Below are 24,182 nucleotides of genomic sequence, written 5' to 3'. Positions count from 1 at the left end.
ATTGCTCTAATATTAAGTTATATTTATATTAATTATCATAATATGCTTTTGTCTGTGGTATTTAAATATACATCAATGGTATAGCTATTTAAATTATTATTTTTTTAATTAAAAAGTTGTCATTTGCATAAACTAGTGTGATATAGTGTTAAATTAATTTTTCGCTAATTTAAAAAAAAATAATCAGTCAGCCTTTAATTGTTTTTTTGCTTAATGAAAATGTTTTTAATTTTATGCTAATTAGTTGTAGATCGTTCTGAATTCATTTTTTACTGGGATTAAGTATCATCGCTCAAACGGAATTATAATATGTCTTGCATTTCACGTACCAAATACTTTATTCGTTTTCAACAATCATAATAAATTCTAAAAATGTTTTTATTTCTGTTAAAAATTAGAATATTTATAAATAACACAGTCTTTCTTTTTTTTAGTAAAATTATACAAACGTGATTAATTTTTTTTACAATTATTCAATCTCAAATATTTTTGAAAAAAACACTTGCCGACCTGGTCGTGGGCATTTTTTCTGTAGTTTACGGTAATAATTACAACCCGCAGGTGGCAGCGGCGTTGACGACGGTCTGCTAGTAGATACATACACATACAATTCGTGCGTGATCCTTAAAATACTTACAGTCAACAATTTATAAAACAACGTGGTACCATTTACTACATTTCTAGTCGTGACATTTTCGAATAGTCACAGACATTTATATTTGACAGACTGCACGCAATTGTTCGTGAATTCATAAAACTTTCTAAACTCCTAATCCCATTATATTTCTACTTTTATACATTTTAATGAAAATCTCCGAGCCAAAAATTGAAGAGAACAAATCGTCGAGCGTACTACCTACGCGATTTTATCGCGTGTCGATGTATATTGACAAATTGACAATACATACAGTTCACAGTTGGGCACATAATGTAAAATATAATAAAACACATTTCGAGTGTTGGCGCACGCGCACGTGCGAGTGTGTGAATGAACTTACGTTGCCGTTCGTCGTCGTATGTATAATATAATACATTATAGTTTGGAGGACGTCTGCGCGTTGGATTCTCGGCTCGAATGAAATATCGAATGTGTGAAACACGAATTCGTCTCTCGCGCTATTCGCAATAAATCAATTGGTCGAACGACGGCTGATTATACTCTGCAGTAGGTATATATGTATTTCTCTCTTCGACATTTGCAGAAGGATTTATTTAGTGGAGTAATTTTTTTTCTCATTGACGATCCAACAAAGTAAAAAAAAAAATAAAATAAAATAAAACACTCACGAAATTTGCTATAAAAAAAAAATCGGAAAAAAGGGAAAATAAAAATTGAAAGGAAGTCGTAAAATTAGCTGTCATGGTGCGCCAATTGCTTTTTTTTCTTTTCGCAGTAGTATACTTGTATATGCACTCTACGGGGTGGGGGGAACAGGGGGTATAGAATACAAAGTGCTTTCGATTCAGCCCTCTCTATACCTACACAACTGCGACCAACGGTCCAAACGCGTCACACCACCTCCGGCATGCACTGCCCAGAAAATAACCGACGACGGCGACCGTTGAAGGGGCGGGTATGGGTTGGGGGTATAAAGTGGCTTATGAAACGGTCGAATAGAAGTGAAGTGAAGTGCTAGTCGCGGAGGGATAAAATATAAGGTGCGGTCGGACTACAAGTGGTGCGTGGGCGGCGAAGGGAGACTCTACCGCGCCACTGCGTGGACTGTGATGTTTATTTTGAACGTTCGAACATATATGTACCGAATTCGCTAACTCTACACACATATATACACTATATATATATATATATTAAATGACCGGCCGACGGACTTTTGAACGGAAGTTTTTAATTAATTGTCTATTCAACAAGTTATATGTACAGAGAGTGGGACTTGATGAAAATGGACTATGCCGCCGTGGATAACTGGTGGCGTTGGGGGAGAATAATATATTATAATGGCTGTAAAGGGCGCCGCCGCCGCTGAGCCGACGATAGCGGGGCACAAGAGTGGGACAAGGTGGACGACGGAGACGCTGTGGGTGGGTTGAAAGGAAGAAAAGTGATGTGCTCCGAGAGTCGGGCAAGGTACTTACATCATGCATTATATATATATATATATATGTGGGACAGGATGAGGGATAGGACTGCAGGATGAGGGATGGGATCGGCGGCGGCGGCGGCGGCGGCGGCGACGACTATACGGACTGTATATGACTGTTATATGCCGACTGTTGATGGGCGGCCGCCGCTTTCGGCCGAGCGCCACGGTCGTCGGGGGTGGGGGGTTGGGCGAAGGGGCGGTAGGCAAAGTGTTCGGCGCGCGCGGCGTTAAGTCGCTATATACAGCGTACAGTCGTACACGGTGCTAGCTATATACCGTGCCCTCGACGATCGTCCGGCTCGGCTGCGTTTAAGCACGAAGTCAGACGTACGCGCACGGTCCCCGGGCTCTGCATCCGGCTGTCGACTACTGGTAGCAACCACCCCCGCAAAGTCTCGTCACTGTGCGTTCAACGGCTCTCGTGCGCACAACACACGCACGTTATTGTACACCCACGCACACGCGCGCGAGGGGACCTAATATATCATAATATTGTGTGTGCATCTATATATATATATATATATATGCGAGTCCGCTCACACCCGTAACCATATCCTCCGCCTTTTTTTTTTTTTTTACGAGGGCATAATACATCCCTGTGTAGCTGCGGCAGTATACACGCACTGCACACCGTCGGGCGACTCCGTCAAAGACGCACGTCGCCGCCGCCGCAACCGCCACCCACCACCACCTGCCGCCGCCGTTACACAGTGAGTATAATATATATATATATATATATATACACAACAATAATATACATTATAAAACTTAAGCAAATTCTGTTTTATGATCACCATCAAGTGTCATCATTATTGTTGTTATTATTATTATATTTTTATTTGTTATTTTGAATTGTTATTACTACGACCCTGTTGCGCTCTCCTCTCCGGCGTCTCCTTGTAGACGACACTTATTTTCATAATACGTATTTTTGTCTTGTTGAATATTATATATGTTTAACATACACTAGGTAGGTATACTTGTTGCGTCTCATTTCTGTGATAATAATAATATTTTTCCATTTCCACGCGCTTTCACAAATACATATTTTATTTTCTGTTTATAATATAACACGTTTCATAAAATATACATACTTCTGATTAAGAGCTATAATAAATTATAATGATTTACTAGTTGATATTTTTAACTCATTTACAAATATGTGTAAATAATATTGTTGTTTATTGTTTATTCTCTTAATTTTTTTCGGCTATATTATGTATGATATTCTTATGATTGGGGGGCATAGTGCAAAATTGTACAATACAATATTATACCTCTTTATAATAAAATATTGTTTTATTATAATATGCCAAGTTATAAATAAACTGGTGTTTGACGTAACGTGGAATAAAAACTGTTGGTTTTGCATCACGATTTGTCACCGTCAGTCGTTCGTTTCTCTTTTAGGCATATAACATTGTTGGAACCGTCATTTGGGATAACAAAAAAAAAAAAAACTTTTATTTCCTTTTGCGATGCAATATTTTAGAGTATTTACTATTTTAAGACCAAGCTCAAATAATTTATTTGGGTGTTTTTAGATTTTGAGCAGAGCAATTTGAATCGATTTTTCAATGAAGTGTATTTTTTGGTGCCATTATCTACTATTTGCAGCATAAAATACCAAAAATTGTAAAAAAAATTTAACGTTGAAAGTAGTTTTTGGTAATAAATCGGGTGTAGTATGTTTGATAGAAATCAAAAGTACAAAATTCACAAAAGTTTTCAAAATCATTAGGAAAAAAATAATAACACAGAATACTTATTTAAAATTTTTTTTTTTATTGCAAAAATGTATAATTGTATAGATTTGAAATTTTGATCAAATAATTATAGTTAATATTAAATATTTTCTAAACGTTAAAATGTACAAAATATTTAGTTATGTTTGTGCTGTTTATTGACATTTAAAATTTTTAATTATTTGGTTCCATTTTCAATTTTTGTATTATCAAATGAAAATTATACTTACCTTAATTAATTTAAAAAAATCGAAAATACATAAACACAATTTTTAAAAAATTTTTTAATTCATAAAATTCATAAAATTTTTATTTTAATATCTTAGGTTCCTTATAAATCATAAGTTCATCTTACGGCATACGAAAAATACCATTAGAACAATTTTTAAGTACTGATTTTAATGAAAAATTGGATATTTACACGAAAAATAACGATACTTTATGGAACAATTTTAGCTACCCATTATGTTGTAATTCGAAAAATATGAATCTTAGCTAGGGACTTGAAAATCTTCACCACTGGTGCCCAAAGGGCATTGAGTAGTAAATTATTGCTACTTTTTAAATATACTCGATATAATTTCCTAGATATTTATTATTTGCATTTACAGCTTTTTTACTACAAAATTTTATATTCACATCTTTCTACTGTATATGGTATTGACTTATAAGTTAATTGGTTATTATCATCATACAATATAAAAATACTTTAAAATACTTAATTAATAATTAATAATAATATGATATATCTTTAGTCGGATAGTATATATACCTATGAACAATGTTTTTTTTTTTTTTTTTTTGTTTTTTTTTTTTGAACTAATAGTTCAACATATCGTTGGTAGGTACTCACTTGACATTCGTACTACTAAGTTTATGTATTCATATCAATAAATTGTAAAATATCCTTAGAAATGGGGATCTACACACAGACTCCAATCATATTCGTTTTCCGTACGCAATGATTTATAATTTAATTCAAATTTAACACATCTATTACAGTGACCTACTCAATGATGAGGTAGGTACACTCGAAACCTACTATTCAGCAAAGTTACTTTTCCGGTTTTAATTTTAATTTTAACGCAGTTCTACTATAATATTCTATTCTTTTGGCATTATTCTTGTATGACTAAAATAATAAATTTATACTCCTAAACTAGTCTATATTATACAACTAACTTTGAATAAACCCAGTTCAAGTATATGAACAGATGCACAAAATATCGGTAAGACAACCGGGTAAGTCGGTTCCTACGGCGACATGTCACCATGCTATTACCCATAGTATGATAATTATGTCTACATTGCGCCGGTCGGTGTTTTAATAATGATACAGTGTTTTGATAATTAATTAAGTCATTTTCGCATGCTTTGAATACACTTCCCTGTATATACTTTACGTAGACGAACATTAACGATACAATTTTGTCATAATATAAATGCGAGTACCTATATATTATTTTTATATAGGCCCTATATTATAGGATAAGGATAATATGTGTTTAAAATGTGTTTAAAATGTTCTGTATGTTTTGGACGTATTGTGCGTAACTGCTAAATGGTAATTCACTTTGAGATACATATTATAGTTATCATATTTCTATATTGAACGTGATTTTTATTTTCATAAAATATTTCATATTTTTTGCACCGTAAATACAGTACTTAACTATATTTAAATATCGTTTCTTTCAATAAACTGTAGTTTTGAATGCTGCTTGCTTAGTCGACAACAATGCAACATTATAAGTTTACGATACTTAAGATTTCGATTTCAATGAAGGAAACATAAATAATATACTCGTACATTCTTCGTCTTGACGGGCAGCCGTTTGGGGTAGGGCACTGATTAGGGCGGGGCACGGGGGCGTGTATTTTCAATTCAATTTGAAAGCTACTGTATAATCGCATTTGAGAAACTATTCCCAGTGGAGTTCAACTTACCATAGCGTTTAAGCCGTTTTCGTTCAGTAAGTTTATATCTATACCTATATAATTATAGGGACTTATAATAATTGTTTTTAAAGACTTCCGAGATTTTTGTAATGCATATAATATTTGTATATATATATAACGTCTTCGATCACAAATATGTCAAAATAAATAATATAAAGTACATTTATTATTGGATCGAATTATAAAAGAAAAATATTGAGGACGTATTATTTTAATATATTTTTGCATTGACTCGAAATTATGTGACAACAAATTAAGTACTCTTGTTTAATGTACCTTTGCTTTTAATAGCTTGATAGTCGTTCTTAACATAATTACATATATACAGTGAGTGATATCGAAAACATTTACTGGTGCAATAAATTAATTTGAAAGAGCAGTGACAACAACATCGTCTGTGGGTGTCATAGAATTATTATTTGATAATAGCTGGTACTAAACATTGAAAAATAACGGTTTAATATAAACAAAATTATAAAATCTTTTTATCTGGCTTTTTAATGTGCAATTTACACCTTTTGAATTGTTTGCTGTTGAAGATAACAATAGTATCATTGTTTGGCTGTTGAACGTTAGGTAATTAAAAACGATAGATTATAACTTCAAAGAATTAATCAATTACTTTTGTACGCTAAAACTTCAGTTCTAAAAATGTCTAGTTATTGGATATCAAAAAATATAATATCATATGTTACTCGGAATATTATAGTGTAAACCTCCACCGTAAACATTTTTATTGATATTTATTATTATTAATTATATTCAGCTTTAGATTTGGAGCGAAACCAACCGAAATGAATAGTTATTTTTGAGTACCTACCAACACTTTTTAGGGTTCATATAATAAAAACCTTCTCAATTTTCATGTCACCTTTACAAATGGGAAATTTTATATATTTGGAGCTTTAAATAGGTATAGTTATTGTATGATTGTAACAGTGTTAGGCAACACTATACTCTCAAAGTAGGTAGTGAAAATATCGAAAAATGAACCTCAGTTGCAAGTGCGGTTTTAACTGAGCTCTGTTCAGAATCGTTCTTCAATTGCGATGGTTTTTATTTCGTTTTTTTTCCGTATTAATATTGTAGGTAATAAATAATAAGGCAACTGCTACCGTGCACAGAGCGAAACAAGACAAGTTATTTTTTTTGGATTACTTTGCAGCATGTACCTCGCTTACTATAAGATATCGAGTATAGTTTCCTTAAATATATTAAACATCCTACTTGTATAAATGTATTTAAGCAGTGGCATAGCGAGTACGTTTACTTACCAATAAATTATTATACTCTCTGCAAATACCTTTTAAATTAGCATACTAGTTTAATTGGATTTTTTTTTAAATCTACATTTACACTTCACGCAGTTAAGATAGAAAAGTTATAAATCAATAATATTAACACTAATATTCAATAGAATTATTTTGGCTCGAATAGCTGCTAAATATTTAGTTAAATATAATAGTATTTTCTTTTAATTCCACACAATTGGTGGTTAGCTATTTAAAAACGAATCGTAAAATATTAATTTTACATAGTTTTTATGATTTTGTATGATGATACCTTATATAGTTTTTTCATGATTTTTTAAAATTATAGTAACCGTAGTATTTGATACTAAGGTTTTTATTATTCAATATCAATAAAATTCTGATTTGAAAAGTGGGTACCTATAATATTTAATTTGGAATTTGAAAGTGACACAAAATTATACGTTTATACTACGCTTGTATACAGAAGTCAATAATTGTATTAAATGAGATATAGAAACGAAGTGTTGTTTTATTTTTCCTTGCAATATTAATATTAATATATTATGTATAGCGAATGTTAATTATTATTTTTAAGGACCTCTCAATTCGTTAACATGGAAGTTATTTAACTGTTTATTTATCTTTCAAAAACAAAATATAATTTATTTAAAATGGACTCACTGCTCTTATTTTTTTTTGGATTCTGGCTTTTACTTATACAGTGTATGATATTACCTTTGCATTTTGTATTAACCATAAATATTATTTGAGAATACATTAATATTTACTACCTATACATATTTAATATATTTTGTACAGCTTTAATTTTATATTTAAAAACTTTAATTATTTATCAATTCGCTTATCTTATTCTGTACAAAATAAATTATATTTTACTATTATTAGCATATACTTATATAGCTATATCCAATAATATAATGATTTTCATATTACTCTTATATACCTTAAAACCACTTAACTTTTATCACGAAAATCCCTTTCATCGCATTGTCCTATAATGATTATTAGCACAACTCCTTTTAAGTTTTAACAATACTCCATAATCGTTTGAAGATAATGTTTCATTGTTTTTATTCATCTGTGTGATAATTATGACGACTCTCATCATATTATGTGACAAGAACAATGATACTCATTACTGCAACTACTTAAAATAATGTAAGTAGTTATTAGCTAAGCTTTATAACTATTTCATTAAATTTGCCTGCCTATGCTAATCATTGACTTTTCAAAACTGTTCACAACTAGTTAGCATCAGAGAATATGACAGTGCAGATATATAGGTATCTTAAATGTATAATTAAATAACAATATTGAATTAATTTTTTTAATATATGTTCTAATTTTCATTTAAATATATAAATTAACATATAGTTTGTATTAAGGAGTATTCAGTGTTCAGACATAACATTCAGCATCATCACATGTACTAAATACGTAAAAAAGCAAAATTATAATTGTAAATAATTTCCGAATGTTTAACTACCTAACTATAAGTATGATATTTTAAATTTAATTTTGAGACATAGAATTTTAATATTTTGGAAATATTATTGAAGAAAATCATTCAATATTTTGATATGATATAAACTAATTAGTAATTTGTTGTAATTATTATTGTTTTAGTTTAATGCTTTTGGATAAAAGTTATCATTAATAGTATGCAGACAACAGAATTATTTCAAAACGTTAATTATTAGACCGGACAACTTCAGTTTGGGTTTGTTTAATATTATAGTAATATATTATTGGCATTCAAGTACAACTCACATTTCATTAAAAAAACTAAATGTTCTATATTAAGTAATAACTAATAAGGTATGGGTACGATCCTTGAGCCCATCATATTACACAAAATATTTTTTTAATGCACACATTCAAAATAAAATTAAAATGAAAAATGTTCATATCATGTAAAATTACTTAATGATAAATTCACAAAAATGTTTAGTTAATAACAAAAATGAAAAAATTTTGATAAAGTTAGTAAATTAGTGTAAATAAGAGTTGTGAACAATGAAGTTATATGTAAAAGGTATTATTATCGTGTAACTAGTTATATTCAATAATTAATATTTAAATATTTAATGATATAGATATAAGATGTTTTTAACATATTCACACTTGAGGTAACAAAAGTTTTACATCATTGTAAATATTTAGCTTAAAATATAATTTATTGCTGAAGTAGTTGCGCAACTTTTTTTAAATAATTTGCAAATGTGTGAAATATAATATTACATAATTATTATTTTTTCTAATGGCGATGCAACGATATAACATTGTACACAAATGTAAAAAATAATGTGATACCTATTAAATATTTTTTTGAAGGGGGAAGGGTTGTAGTTTGAAAATTGAAAGGGGCACTCTAAGTTTTTGATATTCTGGGGTCTAAATAGATCTTTAATCAGGGTTTGTAAAACAAAAGATTTTTATATTTATATTGTTTTATATTTTCTTGTATAAAAACAAAATATGTCTTACCTTGCTTTCGTATCTTTAATCTTAACTGTACTTTATTCATAGGAATTTCATTATTTTAGTGTGACGAATCATAATATATAATATAGAGTACAGCGAACGGCAGAGACAATATTTAAATATTTTTTAAGCCCGAGGGCTCTGATTATTGCAGTATAACAGTACTTACCTATGCATAGTGGATTTTACAGACATTTTGATGAATAAAATATCTTTAATATATTCATAAGGTTGTAAATATAATTACTTAGACTACAGACAACAGTTTTAATAAGTATTTCTAAAACAATAATTTTAAATAATAGGTATTGACAAACGTGACGTATTGTTGAGAAAATGAGAACAGTATTAAATTATAATTTATTAATAATGTTCTTTCTATTAACCAAGATTTTAATTTATGTTTCAATTTTATTGCATTTTACTGGATTCGGTGATCATGTTTAAAAATATCAATGGTTATTTCTAAATCATATGTTGTTAAAGTATGTGCAGTATGTTAAAGTTCATGAATTAGAAAATAAATAAATATATAAAAAACATTTTTTAACTTTATTTTATATATTGTGCAATCTGTAAATTTAATATTTACAATAAACATATGAGCAGACTGCAGTCTGTTATAATTTGATATGACATTATGACTTGATATTATGCATGATGAAGATCAGCCGTCTAATGACAACATATTTTAAATTAAATTAAATCTAAATTATGCATGAGTGATTTATAATAATACCTACTATTGTTGCAATATTCTTTGTGTAAGTACCTGCTAGTTCGAGTATATTTTATTCTAATTGCTTGTTCCGAGTCTAAAAGTGTACCTTTCATCTTTGATTCTAAAGCGTTCGTTCTTAAATCTATTGTGTTCAGTGTCGTACAGTCGTTTCAAATGTATTGTTAGGGTTTTGAGCAGTTGTATAGCTGTATATATATTATATTAGTCTGCTGTCTGTGTTATTTTAATATTTTATTTACTAGAATATTTTAAATTATACAATGGGAATATATTGTATTAAAATTAATAATATTATTCATTTTGTTATAAAACACGTAGTATGCCAATTATATTATGATTATACAAGTTAATATTTCAGTAGTACACGGTTGATGTTTTTAGATGTTGTATCGCGTGGGAGTAAGTCTTTATAATGAAATGTGAGATTACTTTCAAATGTCCTTTATCGAGGGCGTAGCCACGATTTATAAAAGAGGGGGGGGGGGCAATAAAAAATATTGATAAAGAAAATAAATACATTTCTATCACTATAATATTATATTAATTACACACGATAATGTATTCATATTATCATTGGTACTCATATAAACTTGTCTATGAAGTGCAGTAGACGTACTGATATAAAATCAATATTTAAAAAAAAAAATAAGGCCGAGGGGGGTGCACATGGCCCTTTTGCCCCTCCCCCTGGCTACGCCAGTGTCCTTTATGCTATACTATTACTATATATTATAATAGTATATACTATATAGTATATATTATGTATTTATATAGGAACTGTGTCAATGAGTTGAAATTAATCAATTAATAGATTTAGGTGCTATATGGTCTCGGTGAGAGGAATGTTTGAAGAATGGCTCAAACGATGTCGCGAATCTCGCCAACTCGTAGTGGTGATCGTAGCTATAGCTTTACTCCTGGACAATATGCTTCTTACTACTGTGGGTAAGTAATTGAATTGATAAAATTCGTAATGGCCTAGCTGAAGTAATACTATAAGACTATAATAATGAGGCACGTAGCAAAGCCATTTTCACTGAGACGGCCATCATTTTTTTATAGACAGACCAGTTATTTTTTTAATAAAAACCTTTAAGTATTCACCCCTAAAACCGTTTTACATGTATCTGCATGCACGACTATAATAATTCATGAATAAATGTTTTTGGTGCAATATTTGAATTACATTTTTTATGCTAAAGTAACAGTCCGCAAACATCATCAATTCGTCATCAAGAATACAAAGGTAGTCTCAGTGAGATAGGCCTCATATAGGAGCTCAGATTTAAGTAAATATAATAATAATATGTATGCCCTTATGCTAAATATTAAATATTTAAACATATATTTGTGAAGTGTCTGATAATAATAATATTATGCTGACATATTAAAATGTATTAATACTCGTATTGTGGCTATAGATATTTTATTGACTTTACCTTATTAAAAAACCTATACCCATAATGATATTTATTGATATAATCAACATCATATTAATTATTAATGTTATAAGAGAGGTAGGTACAGTGTACCTGGTACACTTAATCAGCCAAAATCTACGGGTTTCACACCGTACAATATTAAATTAGATTGATATTCTGATTCGTGAATATTTAATCGGTCCTTAACTTTAAATGCCATAATCTCAGTCTAATCTTAACCGTATACTATAAAATAGATTTCATATTTTAACTCACTAATTATTAATAAAATAGCATCGTCGTATCGACTAACCACAGTTCGCTGCAATGTTTCCAGTTTCCCCGTCACTGCCATAAAGTATACTCATTGCCCATTAAACTGTATTAAAATGTCATCAAACCATAAGTATTCACTTATATCTAATGAGAACATGTTGCTAATCTAAAATATATAACTAATTAGGTTTACGATTAGTGGCCAATATGTACCTACCTACTAAAACTACATTTTTCAATAACTGATATTTTTTTAGTCCCGATTATACCGGAGTTCCTTTACGACATCCAGCACCCCGATCAGCCACTAACTGCTACCATTTCATCAGTCCCTCCGATTGAATATCCAGTGCCACATGGAGCCATGACAGGTAATTCAAGTATGTTCGTTTTATTACCATATTAAATGTATACATTGTTGCGAAGTTGCGATAATCACTACATGTAGCGTCGTGCCGCGTTCGTATACGAATGAAAATCGTAATACTATGTTCAATTTAGGTACATATATAGGTACGTGATACACTTATATAGTTATCATCGTTATGTCTTATGCACATTACAGTGTTAGAGTATAACACAATTTATGTAAGTAGGTATAACGTTCATTATGTCAATATATGATGATGTAGGCCGTAGGGTTTCTAAATAAGATTCACTATACCTTCTAAATTGATGGAAGCAACTAGCAAGATAACTTTAAATACAATATTATATAATGTTTACACCATTAGCGTGCCGAAGCAATATAATTAACATTTGACGTAAGCGGATCACTTTGAGAATTGTTTGCATACATATAATACCACTTGTATACTTAATGATCAATCATAATAGCATTATCCAAAACTGGAAATAATTATTATCGGGTTGGAAATTCGTTACTAAATTAATTTATGCTAAGTTACCGGATTCGTTTTTTCTTTTATTTCTACAACTATATTAGTATAAAATAGTGTACGTATAACGTATATATGTAATTAGTTTAATTTTAAGACTCTAAGGACTAAAGAGTTATATTTCAATGATCTATTTCACGACAATAGTTCAAAATCACTTATCAACAAACAATTGGTCAATATAAAATATTTTGTTCCACCGAACAATTTTTACTTCATTCAGATGATGTATCGATGATAATATTATAATATTTTATCTTAATAAATAATAATGTGTAAATAGATTTTTTATTGTTACCTACAGTTCAAAAATAATGTTTAGTTTGTCATTGAATTTAAACCATCTATATTGGTATATTATAATCCACAGGTGGCATACTTTATTTTTTTCTATTGTGGTGGGAGCACAAATAATAGTATGACATAAATAATGAGGAAAAAATAAATTCGAGTGAGTTCAGTAACAGATCAAAAAGAAAAATTATAATTGGACTATCACGTTATTATAAATTATGTTTTGGTGAATCATTAATATTCATGGTTTTCTTTGAACTAATTTCTATATCCAACACACATTCTAAATAATATTTAACGTCAATTCAAGGAAAGTCGGAACTCTAAAAAAAATACATTAGATAACTTTGATTATTAAATAATAATTGATCGGCTAACACGTTGTCAAAGTTCTTTGAAATGTTTCTTATTTACAATAGATTATTAGTATTTAATTATGCTTACAATTTTTAATTATAATTTAAGTTTTATACTATCAGTTATTTAATCGAAAATTATAAAATATAGGTACCATTTTAGTATATTTATTTTTAACAACACTATTATTATACTTACGTCATACGTACCATAAATTTAAGTATATTATATACTCAGGTGGGGACCGATAGAAGAGGTAACATATTTTTTTACAACATATTTCATCGACTCATAACAATTATTTGTAATCTCTATAAAATATTATTATGAATAAACCAAATCGTGTTGATGTAAAACAAAAAATTAAACACAAAAGTACAATTCTATAATATAATATATTATGTAATACATGACGTGTTTTTTTCTTTTAACAATACTTACGATAATTGTTCAGACGAATCTACACAAAGCCAAAACACGTGTGTTTATAATTATTACTGTTGTCTTATAACCAAACCTTAGCGAACGGGACAGTGCCGACCTGGGAACAACGAGAAGCGACTCTCAAAAAGGAAAGGCATGACGATCTGGTTCATGAAACGGTTGCTGTCGGCATGATGTTTGCGTCCAAAGCTGTCGTGCAGCTAATGGTTAACCCCATTGTCGGACCTCTCACCCACCGAATCGGCTATAGCATACCAATGTTCACAGGATTTTTCATCATGTTCATATCGACCATAAGTAAATACCCTATTTAGCGTCAGGTCGAGTTTGAGATTGTGCCTTACACACACCCATAGGCGCAAATAACGAATTAAATCAACTCGAGCCCTATAATTTTTTTAAACAGAAATTCTTCGTGGGTAGAGAGGTATAGCTTACCCCTCATACGCCCACGTTAAATTCAAAATAATTATTTAAATCTTTTTCGATACACTTTCTAAAAGTTATTACACGTAGTTCATTATTAATTAATAATGAAAATGTTAAATTTACATTCCTGTTAGATATTATAAAATATTTTAAGACTAAAAATAAAACTGACCAAAATGTTTATATCTTTTTGAACATTGAGTGTGCCTAATCCAGTATTTAATCGATTTTACAACGTAATTTTTGACATAATCTTCGTTTTAAACTTCAGCATGGTGGACGATGATTGTATAGGTATTCGTTACCATACCATACTATTAGAATAAATGAATTAATATTTGTTAGGTTAATATGAAGTACCTAAAATTTTTTCTATCTTATTTGCGCCTATTCTAATATGTATATATTTATGATATATTATAGGTATATTATGTACTTACTTTTTTTAGTATTTGCTTTCGGACGGAGTTATGGGGTACTGTTTTTGGCTAGAGCATTACAAGGGATCGGATCGTCTTGTTCGACTGTTTCTGGTAAATTAATATCAATTTATATATTACACACACAACGACAAAATAAATATTATTGTGCTAACAAAAAAAAATTTTTGCGAATGATTTTTATTTGACAGTCTTTACCCACCTTTATTAATTTGTACAAACGTCCATTTACATAATATTATATGAACATCTTTTTTGTAGGAATGGGAATGTTAGCTGAACGGTATCCGGACGATAAAGAACGAGGAAACGCAATGGGTATTGCATTAGGTGGATTAGCTTTGGGAGTGTTAATCGGTCCACCATTTGGCGGAATTATGTACGAGTTTGTGGGGAAAACTGCTCCGTTTTTAATACTCTCGGCCTTGGCACTAGGAGACGGATGTACGAAAAATTGAATATTAAGTTTAAAAAAAAATTAAAATTAAAATCATGTCTAAGGGTGATGATTTGCGGTTTATGATCTTAAACTATAAAGGTATTCGAGTAAGTAATTAAACCAAATAACACACTTTGCATACGTTTGGTCGTATATAAATCACAGTTGGATTGAGCATTGTATGAGACCGTTGGAGACAGTGTACCTAGTATTGGTACTAAAGTATACTCATAGTATAGACTATAGTTTATCATTTTATTTAGAGATACAGTTTAATAAATAATGATTCCACAATATAATTTAATACTTAATGTCTCTTATTAAAACACGTGGGTGAGGTCAAGTATTATACCTATGAACAGTAGCAATACATGTAGTAATACATTGTTGTATTAAAGTATGTGGCCTATTCAACTGATAAATATTTATGACTTAAATTTAGTTTTTTTTTTTAATATGCATTCATTATTATCTTATTAATATTTATGCAGTCAGAAATATATCTGTAAGGAAGTAATTTAAATTGTATTTTTGTTTTGCAGTTTGAATAGGGATAAGGTAACAACTTTTTGTGTCCCAATACTATTATTCAAGATAATAACAATTTAAAATTTAATTTTAAACTCGCCCTTTTATGTATGATACTGAGCTGAGCGAGGAACTATTATATTCTTAAAATTACGGTTGGTGTATTCCAGTCTTCAGACATTTTTTGAGACAGTAAATGTGGCCTAAATTTATTGTACGCAATCTTATTAATCGATTAGAAAGTGAATACCTACGGGCTAAAAGTGGTATTTTAAAGAAGTAATTCGATAAACAATGAACTGCGATAAAAGGTGAAATGTCAAAGCACCTTTTTTTAACATAACATTTGCTAATAGTGCTAAACACGAATCTCAAATGGAGACCCCACTACCCGAGAGGTTTTTTCTGGGACACTGCTAATACATTGAATTATAAATTTCAATATATCTGAATGTATAAATGTATTTGTATACTTGCTGGTTACTGGTTTTTCATATTTTAGTGAAACATTTTCAAGGTGAACGAGGAGGTATAAACAATTGTTTTTAATTTCTGTTCGATTTATGTTTTTGGTGCTACTAAGTAGTAACCACAATTTTCTGGTAAATCGATCTCTATTCAGAATCGTTATTTTAGTAAAATAATATAATATTATCACTATTTTCTATAGTGATATACAATGGAAAATAATAATATTGTGACTTTCACCGAGGTGAGTCAAGCGAGACGAGTGCCACAAATCCAGTGTCTGCGGTATCCTAGCTGTAACAACATTTTTGCTGTCCTTAATTAGCATTTAAAAATATAACTGCAGGCGTCACTCAAGTCAACCACCTACCTCGTTTATGCCATAAGCAGACTTCGGTTAATTGATTTCTGCCATTTTCATTTTAATCGCATTTAGTAAAAGCGAACAGCTTCATCTATATTTTCGTATCATGGAGTTCCTTCCAACACATTTTTTTCACAACTCGCATAATTCAATAAGTAATAATAATAAGTAATAAACTAATAACACGAGCGAAAATGGAAAATTAAAAATCGAAATAATATACATGTTATATACTGTTTACAGTAAATAATATTTATGTATAAACACTTCTTATTTTTCCCAGCCGAAAATCTCAAACAAAACAAATTGGTCACGTACTTTATGCACTTATTTATGAAAATGGACACCTTTATATTATGTCTATTGTTTGTAGTAGATATTATACTGGACCACAACCAAACACTGTTAAAGTAGGTATAATTATCCATAGATTATACATCTAGGTCAATATATTTTATCTACATGTTAGATCAGTGAAAAAATAATGTACGAATTTGTTGCCAACATGGTTGTACATTATTTCATTAATAATAAATCAAGTTAATTGATAATATACCTACTACCCATTTTATACAGTTGTTAACACAAAGATGTATTTGTGATTGAAGTGATTATTTAAAAAATATGTATAGGCGGAACTGTAAAATAATTAATAACTAATATTGATCTTAAACCGCATTTTATTTTTCATTTTTGGAAAATCTAATTAACAGTGAAGAGGACCAATTTATTTAAATTTAATTCCTGTATACTGTACGTTTTGAAAACATAATTGGTTTATCTTTCTTTTGAATAAACATTAATTACAGTTTTCAAAGGGATATTTGAAAAAAAATTAATTCCGAATTCTGATAATAATTTTTGTATAGCGTCTCTTAGCATATTATAATTATAATACTATAATATAGAAGTGCTCTTTGATGGGTGGCATATTGGGCGTATTTCAAGGACCCTATATTTCCAGTAATATAATATTTTCCTGGGTTATAATTATAAATATATTATCATCAAATATTCAAATTATTATGTTTTCACGTGGATTTTAAAGATCTTGGTTTTTATCATAAAAAAAAAAAATTGGACTGGTAGTAGAAATAATTTGATTGTTTTAAAATTTTCAACTGTAGGCAATCAAAATCTAAAAATGTGCCACTTAGTGAATACATGCAAAAAAAAATTTTTAATACGATTTTCACAAAATATATCATATTATATCATTATTATGGTATAGAAAAACTAGAAAAAAATGTCTCAAATAGTAAATCGATATGACAAAAGTCAAAATTTAGTCGAAAATTGTAGAGATACAAAATGTAATATTTAATATCCTAAATTAAAATAACAAAACTGTAATGAAATAGGTAAGTTAATAGAGGCCCTAACTTAGTACTTAATATTATATAAATTATGTTGTAAAAATGTAATAATATAATTTTATAACTTTAATATAGATATTTATTTTTATTATTATTGGCTTTAATATAATATTATATAGTAGACGTATATTATAGACTATGTGTATTATTATTTTATAACTGCATGTATATAATTTTAACCTATCTTACATTTTTATCTGAACAAACAATTAGACAAAATGTTTAATCATTTGTGTCATGGATTATATTACAAATTTAAATAGATGTGCTTAATACTTCACTGTTTGTGTAGGTATTTAAGACATAGATTTTATGTAATAGCACTTAATAAACTTCATAATTGATTTTTTTTTTTGTAGTTATACAGTAAATTAATATAATTATTTAGTATTTATCTTAAAATATAGTGTATTTAAATTTTATTCTTCTACAAATAAGTCAATATTTCTAAGCAATTTATTTTATTCTATGTAAAATAAAGATTAATAATATACTTGAATTAACATTTGTAAATAAAAATTTAGAAAACATTTCAATAGATAATATTAAATAATATTAACTTTGGTTGAAAAAAAAATTAAGTCTTTGTTGTCTTATGAAACTGAGAAAAATTTTGCTTAGAAATATTTTTTTTTTACTATTCATCTTAGATTTTTTTATTTGGTGGTATACTTAGTACATAACAGAAATATTAAACAGATTTATAATTATTAGTAACTCGATATTCCTACATAAATATAGTTTATAATATAGGTACATACTGTCTTTATTGGTCTTATATAATACTGGTTTGTATTCCATATTTGCACAATATTTATTTCATTAATTTTTTTTTTTAATTTCGTCTAGACATTATATATATTATAATTTATTTAAAAATTTGATTAAATATTTAAACGTCTAATTAATTATTCTATAGTGCTACAACTACTGCTTTTACAACCAGGAGTAGTCACAACTGATGCCGACCCTCCTTCCTTAAAATCTTTAGTCATGGACCCCTATATAATAATAGCTGCAGGTAATATTATTAAAAAGAATTAGCTTATATAAAAAAAAAATTTTAACAAAAACAATTGTATTTTCTAAGGCGCTATTACTTTTGCGAATACGGGAATTGCAATGCTTGAGCCTTCTTTACCTATATGGATGATGGATACTATGGGTGCCGGAAGATGGAAACAGGGAGTAACATTTTTACCGGCGAGTATTTCTTACTTGATCGGAACAAATTTGTTCGGACCTCTCGGACATCGTATGGGAAGGTATTTATAGTGATGATGCGAGTTGATCGCAATAAATTGACCATGACGATGTCTGTAACGACTGTATTTACAGATGGTTAGCTGCAATGATTGGATTAATCGTAATTGGGATTTGCTTGATGATAGTGAGATACAATTTTGATTTTTTAGTCTATAAAAAATAAATAGCACCTATACCTATATATTTTATTCTGAAACTGTGTACCATTATTATTATTCCAAACAGATACCAACGGCGAGAGACATAAATCACTTGATTGTACCAAACGCTGGTCTGGGTTTTGCTATTGGTATGGTGGATTCGTCAATGATGCCCGAGCTTGGCTATTTGGTTGATATACGTCATACAGCTGTATATGGTAGTGTTTATGCTATTGGAGACGTGGCGTTTTGTCTGGGTTATACAATCGGTAAGTATTGCAAAATAATTTAATTTTCAAGTTAATTGGGATTTATATTTTTAGGAATGCATGCCTGAATAATATTTGTATACATTATCCTGTTATTTTCAATGTAGATTTACAATCCACTCCCGTATTTTAATTATAGGGCACTTCTTTACACTTCATCCTAATATATGTATTTTTAAAACTCGCATTGGGTACCTACACAAATGACAATGAATTATTAAAATTTTAAAATATAATTTACCTTTTTAGGCCTATACATGAGTGACAGATCAGATGTATAAGTTCTTAGTATTATTTTTATTTTGAGCTTAAATATAGGAACCTAATACCGAAAAATAATTAAAAACTATCAAACGTGTTTCTTTAACACAATTATAGTTTGCATTAATAGTAATTATTAAATACGTGTTTAAATTTTAAGAGGACAGACACACAACATGTCCTAATGGAATTCAATTTTATATTTATAATTTATCTGTTTTTATTACTTGATAAATATTGTAGGTAGGTAGGTACTTCCTTAGTAAACATTCAGACTATAATTATTTCTCATATATTTCCTTGTAATAAAGCAATAATCAATATACGGATATAGACATCTAACAGGTTACCTGATTCGAGATTACATTTGTAATTTTTTTCTATAAGCATGCATTAACAAATTTATCACGAATGTACCTACTCTTCAGGCCTCGTAAAATAAGCATAATATCGTAGTCATAAAATGTTATATAAGTTATACTTATACATTATACCTTACAATTTGTAATACAAATATTATATAAAATTAACAACTAATGAATTACCTATTGGCTATTCTTCAGTTAAATATATTATTTTTCTATATTTGTATTGACTGGTTTTAAAATGTATTATGCCACACCAGCTGATATTACGAGTATGCAGTTAACTTATTTAATAACTTGTAGGTAGATATAACTGTTTAACTGTTTGTTATCCAAAGAAAACAATTTCATTATTTTTTGAAATCAAATTAATAAAAACAAATAAGTAAAACCTATAGCTTCTAGTGCTTGGTATAATATATTATATTTATCTCTGCAGGCATCTTATAAACAAGGGTTTTTACAGTTTTTTTTTATACGAATTTTCGTCTCTATAGAATACCGTAATTCACTGGGATTAAATCGGACATAATCGGTTGCGAGCCCTTATTGTTCATTGTTATGTTTTAATTCTTCCCTTTATTGTCATTGTTCGTCTCTCTTCAGTTGATGTTTGAAATTTTCAAACACAGTACACCCTTTGAATTCCAGCGTTGTCTCTCGATAACTATGACCTCGATGCTTTCCTTCCACTGTAATAGCATTGGTGTTGACCAGAGCTCTTATACAGTATTCTTAATTACATTTATTCGGCACTGCAGATCATTACTACAGCATACACAGGTATTTTGTATTTTAAAAGTTTAAGCTACCTACATACTCTTTTTCTACAGCTCCGTCTCAAATGCATTTAAATTTGAAATACCTATGTCGATAAAAAGAAAAACAACACCACTTTATAACTATTATACACTTGAATAAGACGTCGTGTTTTTATATGTGTTTATTATTAAACTAGTTGATAATATTTAATTTGAAAAATTCGTTCATGAAAATTATTGAGAATTAAATGTGTTTTCACCAGGGCCGGCATTAAGCGGAACATTGGTGAACACAATTGGATTTGAATGGATGTTATTTGGAACGGCTATGTTGAATTTCTTGTATGCACCACTTCTCTACTTCCTTCGCAGCCCACCAACTAAAGAAGAAAAAAAAGTAAAGTGTTCTGAAATTTCAGATGGTTAAATGAACGAATAATATTCAATTTTTAGATGTCAAAGAAAAAATATACAAATATGGTTTTATGATGCACATATTTATACCTATTTATGGCCAATGCTTTAATCGCAATAGGTTTGACTATTTACAAAAAAATATTTATGTACTTTTAGTAGGAGTAAAACTTCCCGATAATATTGGTTGTAAATTTATAATCATTTTACATGGATACTTTTTTGTGTCTACATTGGATAAAATTATAAACAGCAAGCCTGGATTTACAAACGAGTTTATTTTAATATTTTAATTTAACTTTTATAAATTTAACTATCATTAACTTAATTTTTAACTTAACTTATTATTATTGATACAAACTTAATACATAACGAGTTGGTTTTAATCGAATCCAAGTTACGTACATTTATTAGTAATAAAATAATAAAATAAACATAAAACAATTATTATTGATAATGCATATTGCATAAACATTTACTATTTATTATTTTAGACCATATTACTGGCTTTTTATGTATTAATTGGAAAAGAAAATTAATCAATTTATGTTTGTAAGTTATTTGTAGTTTTCCATATAACTTTTAACTGAACTGAGTTTTAAAAAATTAGGTGACTATTAACTTTAAACATTTGAAATATTTTGAATCAACTTGCTTAATTCAGTTTAAAATTATCATTAAGTTGCCCAGGCTTATTAAATGGTTACTTTTTTAACTACATAACTCTGTATATCAAAGTAGGGATAATGAAATAGTCAAGTACCTACCTAATAACAGTTGTTGAAAGTCTTCAGAAAATATTAAGATTATAAAATGTTTTATATTTTGATAACATTTCTACACGAAACAAGGATAAATATTTGTATTTGAATTGTGATTTTTTAATGTGATATATAATTTTTTTTTATTTATGAATTTACCATAGATATGGTTTCAAAATGAATGATGGAATGAATTGTTATAGTCGTCATAAGTAATACATTTTATAAAGGAGTAAAAATAAAATATTTTTTGTTAAACTAGTTTTATTCAGTAATTATAAATACAAAAAAAATATTTGTCTAATAATCGTGGGTAAGTTGTAATTCGTGGACATTTTTTTTTTTAAATCTTCACTAAAAAATACTAAAAACAATAATAGCAAACCTTTTGAAACTCTTTTAACTAACAATATAAAATTGTCTTTAAATGGCTTTTTGGGTTACATACTATTTATTTTTGTTGATACAACATATTTTTATAAATAAGATGTATGAATGCTTTTAAGTTTCAAGTAACAAAACTATGTTATTCTATACTTAAAATCATCAAAAATAATTAAAACCTTTTATTTAATAACGTTTGTAAGTGAATCGGTGAATATAAATATTATAAAAACAATTTAAATTAGAATTTTCATTAACATTTTTAGGCAACTAAGTGCAATTAACATTTAGACAAAATTAATACTTTCGTCTTAAATGGCTAAATAGTATACTATAACGTTGTTTTCCAATCTACTAACACTTTATACCTATTTATTTTAAATATCATACATTTTAAACATTAATGTTTACACTTTAACCAAAAAATATAAACTCGAGAAAAATAATCACATTTTTAGCACTAATATTTTTTTAATATTAAGTATTAACCACATTTACGTTTAACATGCTGCAGTCTGAAAAAATAGGAACAAGACGATTTACTAATTGCATGTGACTTTATATTTTTTTCAGTCGTTGGTCACCGGAGAAAAATCATCGGTGCGTTATATAACCTATCAAAACGAAGCGGAAGAAGAATAACATGCATTATTAGCTTCGTGATACATAACTAACGCTTGATAAATTACGCTTTTTCATTTTTTTTTTTCGGCAAACATACTTAAATTGAGATCACAGCGACGTCATCAGCACGTCACCATAACAAATATCATACAATACAGTTAATAGTTATAATAACTTAAAATATAAAACACTTTATAAATGAAAGATTTATATTTCGGTGGTCTAATTCGCGAAAAGATATTAATCACAAAAAGTAATCACATTATCCCTAGGCATATATAGCTGCTTTATCTATATAATATACATATAATTATATACATACCTATTACCTATTCGTAATCGAAATGGGCCACCGATGAAACTAGACCATAATTGATCTTTTCCGTACGTGAATGAAAAAAAAATACCAAAACAATCATAATATGCAAAAATTACCTACGTATATAATATTATTAACAATATTAACTAAAAAACCGATACCATGTGTATTATCACATTATACATTTGATGACGAAACATACAATATACAATCGACTTTGCAACTTATTAAACGTGGTTTAAAATATAAATAACACTATATATGAATATTTTCTTATACCTATACATTATATTATATTATACTTAAATTATATTATTAAATCGTATTATTATGCGTACGCATTTTATTGCTCATCATTTACATCATCATTGAGCATCAGAACATTTTGTTGATTAAGACTGTTTTATAATAATAAATAAATATATTAATCGTGTTTTCTTTATATATATAATAATAAAGTGTCAGACCAAACTAAATTATGCTACTTGTATTTATTTATCACTTGGATCACGTTGAGGAACGTATCTATTCCTAATATACCTATTGTAATACATAAACATATATATACACGGGCGCC

At 28.6% G+C, this 24,182-nt stretch overlaps 1 protein-coding gene across 10 annotated transcripts; it reads left to right on the top strand.

The window, feature by feature from the left end:
- The first annotated feature begins 2,359 nt into the window (after window positions 1-2,359).
- On the top strand, window positions 2,360-23,721 carry LOC111029815 (synaptic vesicular amine transporter). Of its 10 annotated transcripts, none has more exons than XM_022309002.1 (13): window positions 2,360-2,812; window positions 8,707-8,800; window positions 11,124-11,251; window positions 12,261-12,383; window positions 14,076-14,294; window positions 14,876-14,959; window positions 15,128-15,310; window positions 18,961-19,062; window positions 19,132-19,306; window positions 19,380-19,431; window positions 19,533-19,716; window positions 21,367-21,500; window positions 23,236-23,304. In XM_022309002.1, the coding sequence occupies exons 3-13, from the start codon at window positions 11,131-11,133 to the stop codon at window positions 23,302-23,304; spliced, it is 1,446 nt and encodes a 481-aa protein (XP_022164694.1). In that variant the 5' UTR covers window positions 2,360-2,812; window positions 8,707-8,800; window positions 11,124-11,130. The 10 variants fall into 10 exon arrangements, with proteins under 10 accessions (XP_022164694.1, XP_022164695.1, XP_022164701.1 ...); XM_022309003.1 differs by having other exon boundaries at window positions 11,118-11,251; XM_022309010.1 differs by having other exon boundaries at window positions 2,361-2,812; window positions 12,261-12,374.
- Window positions 23,722-24,182: the final 461 nt, after the last annotated feature.

Source organism: Myzus persicae, unplaced genomic scaffold (genome assembly GCF_001856785.1).
Source record: "Myzus persicae strain clone G006 unplaced genomic scaffold, MPER_G0061.0, whole genome shotgun sequence".
Lineage (NCBI taxonomy): Eukaryota > Metazoa > Arthropoda > Insecta > Hemiptera > Aphididae > Myzus > Myzus persicae.
The sequence above is the reverse complement of the archived record's forward strand: the minus strand, read 5'-3'. Positions and strand labels throughout refer to the sequence as shown.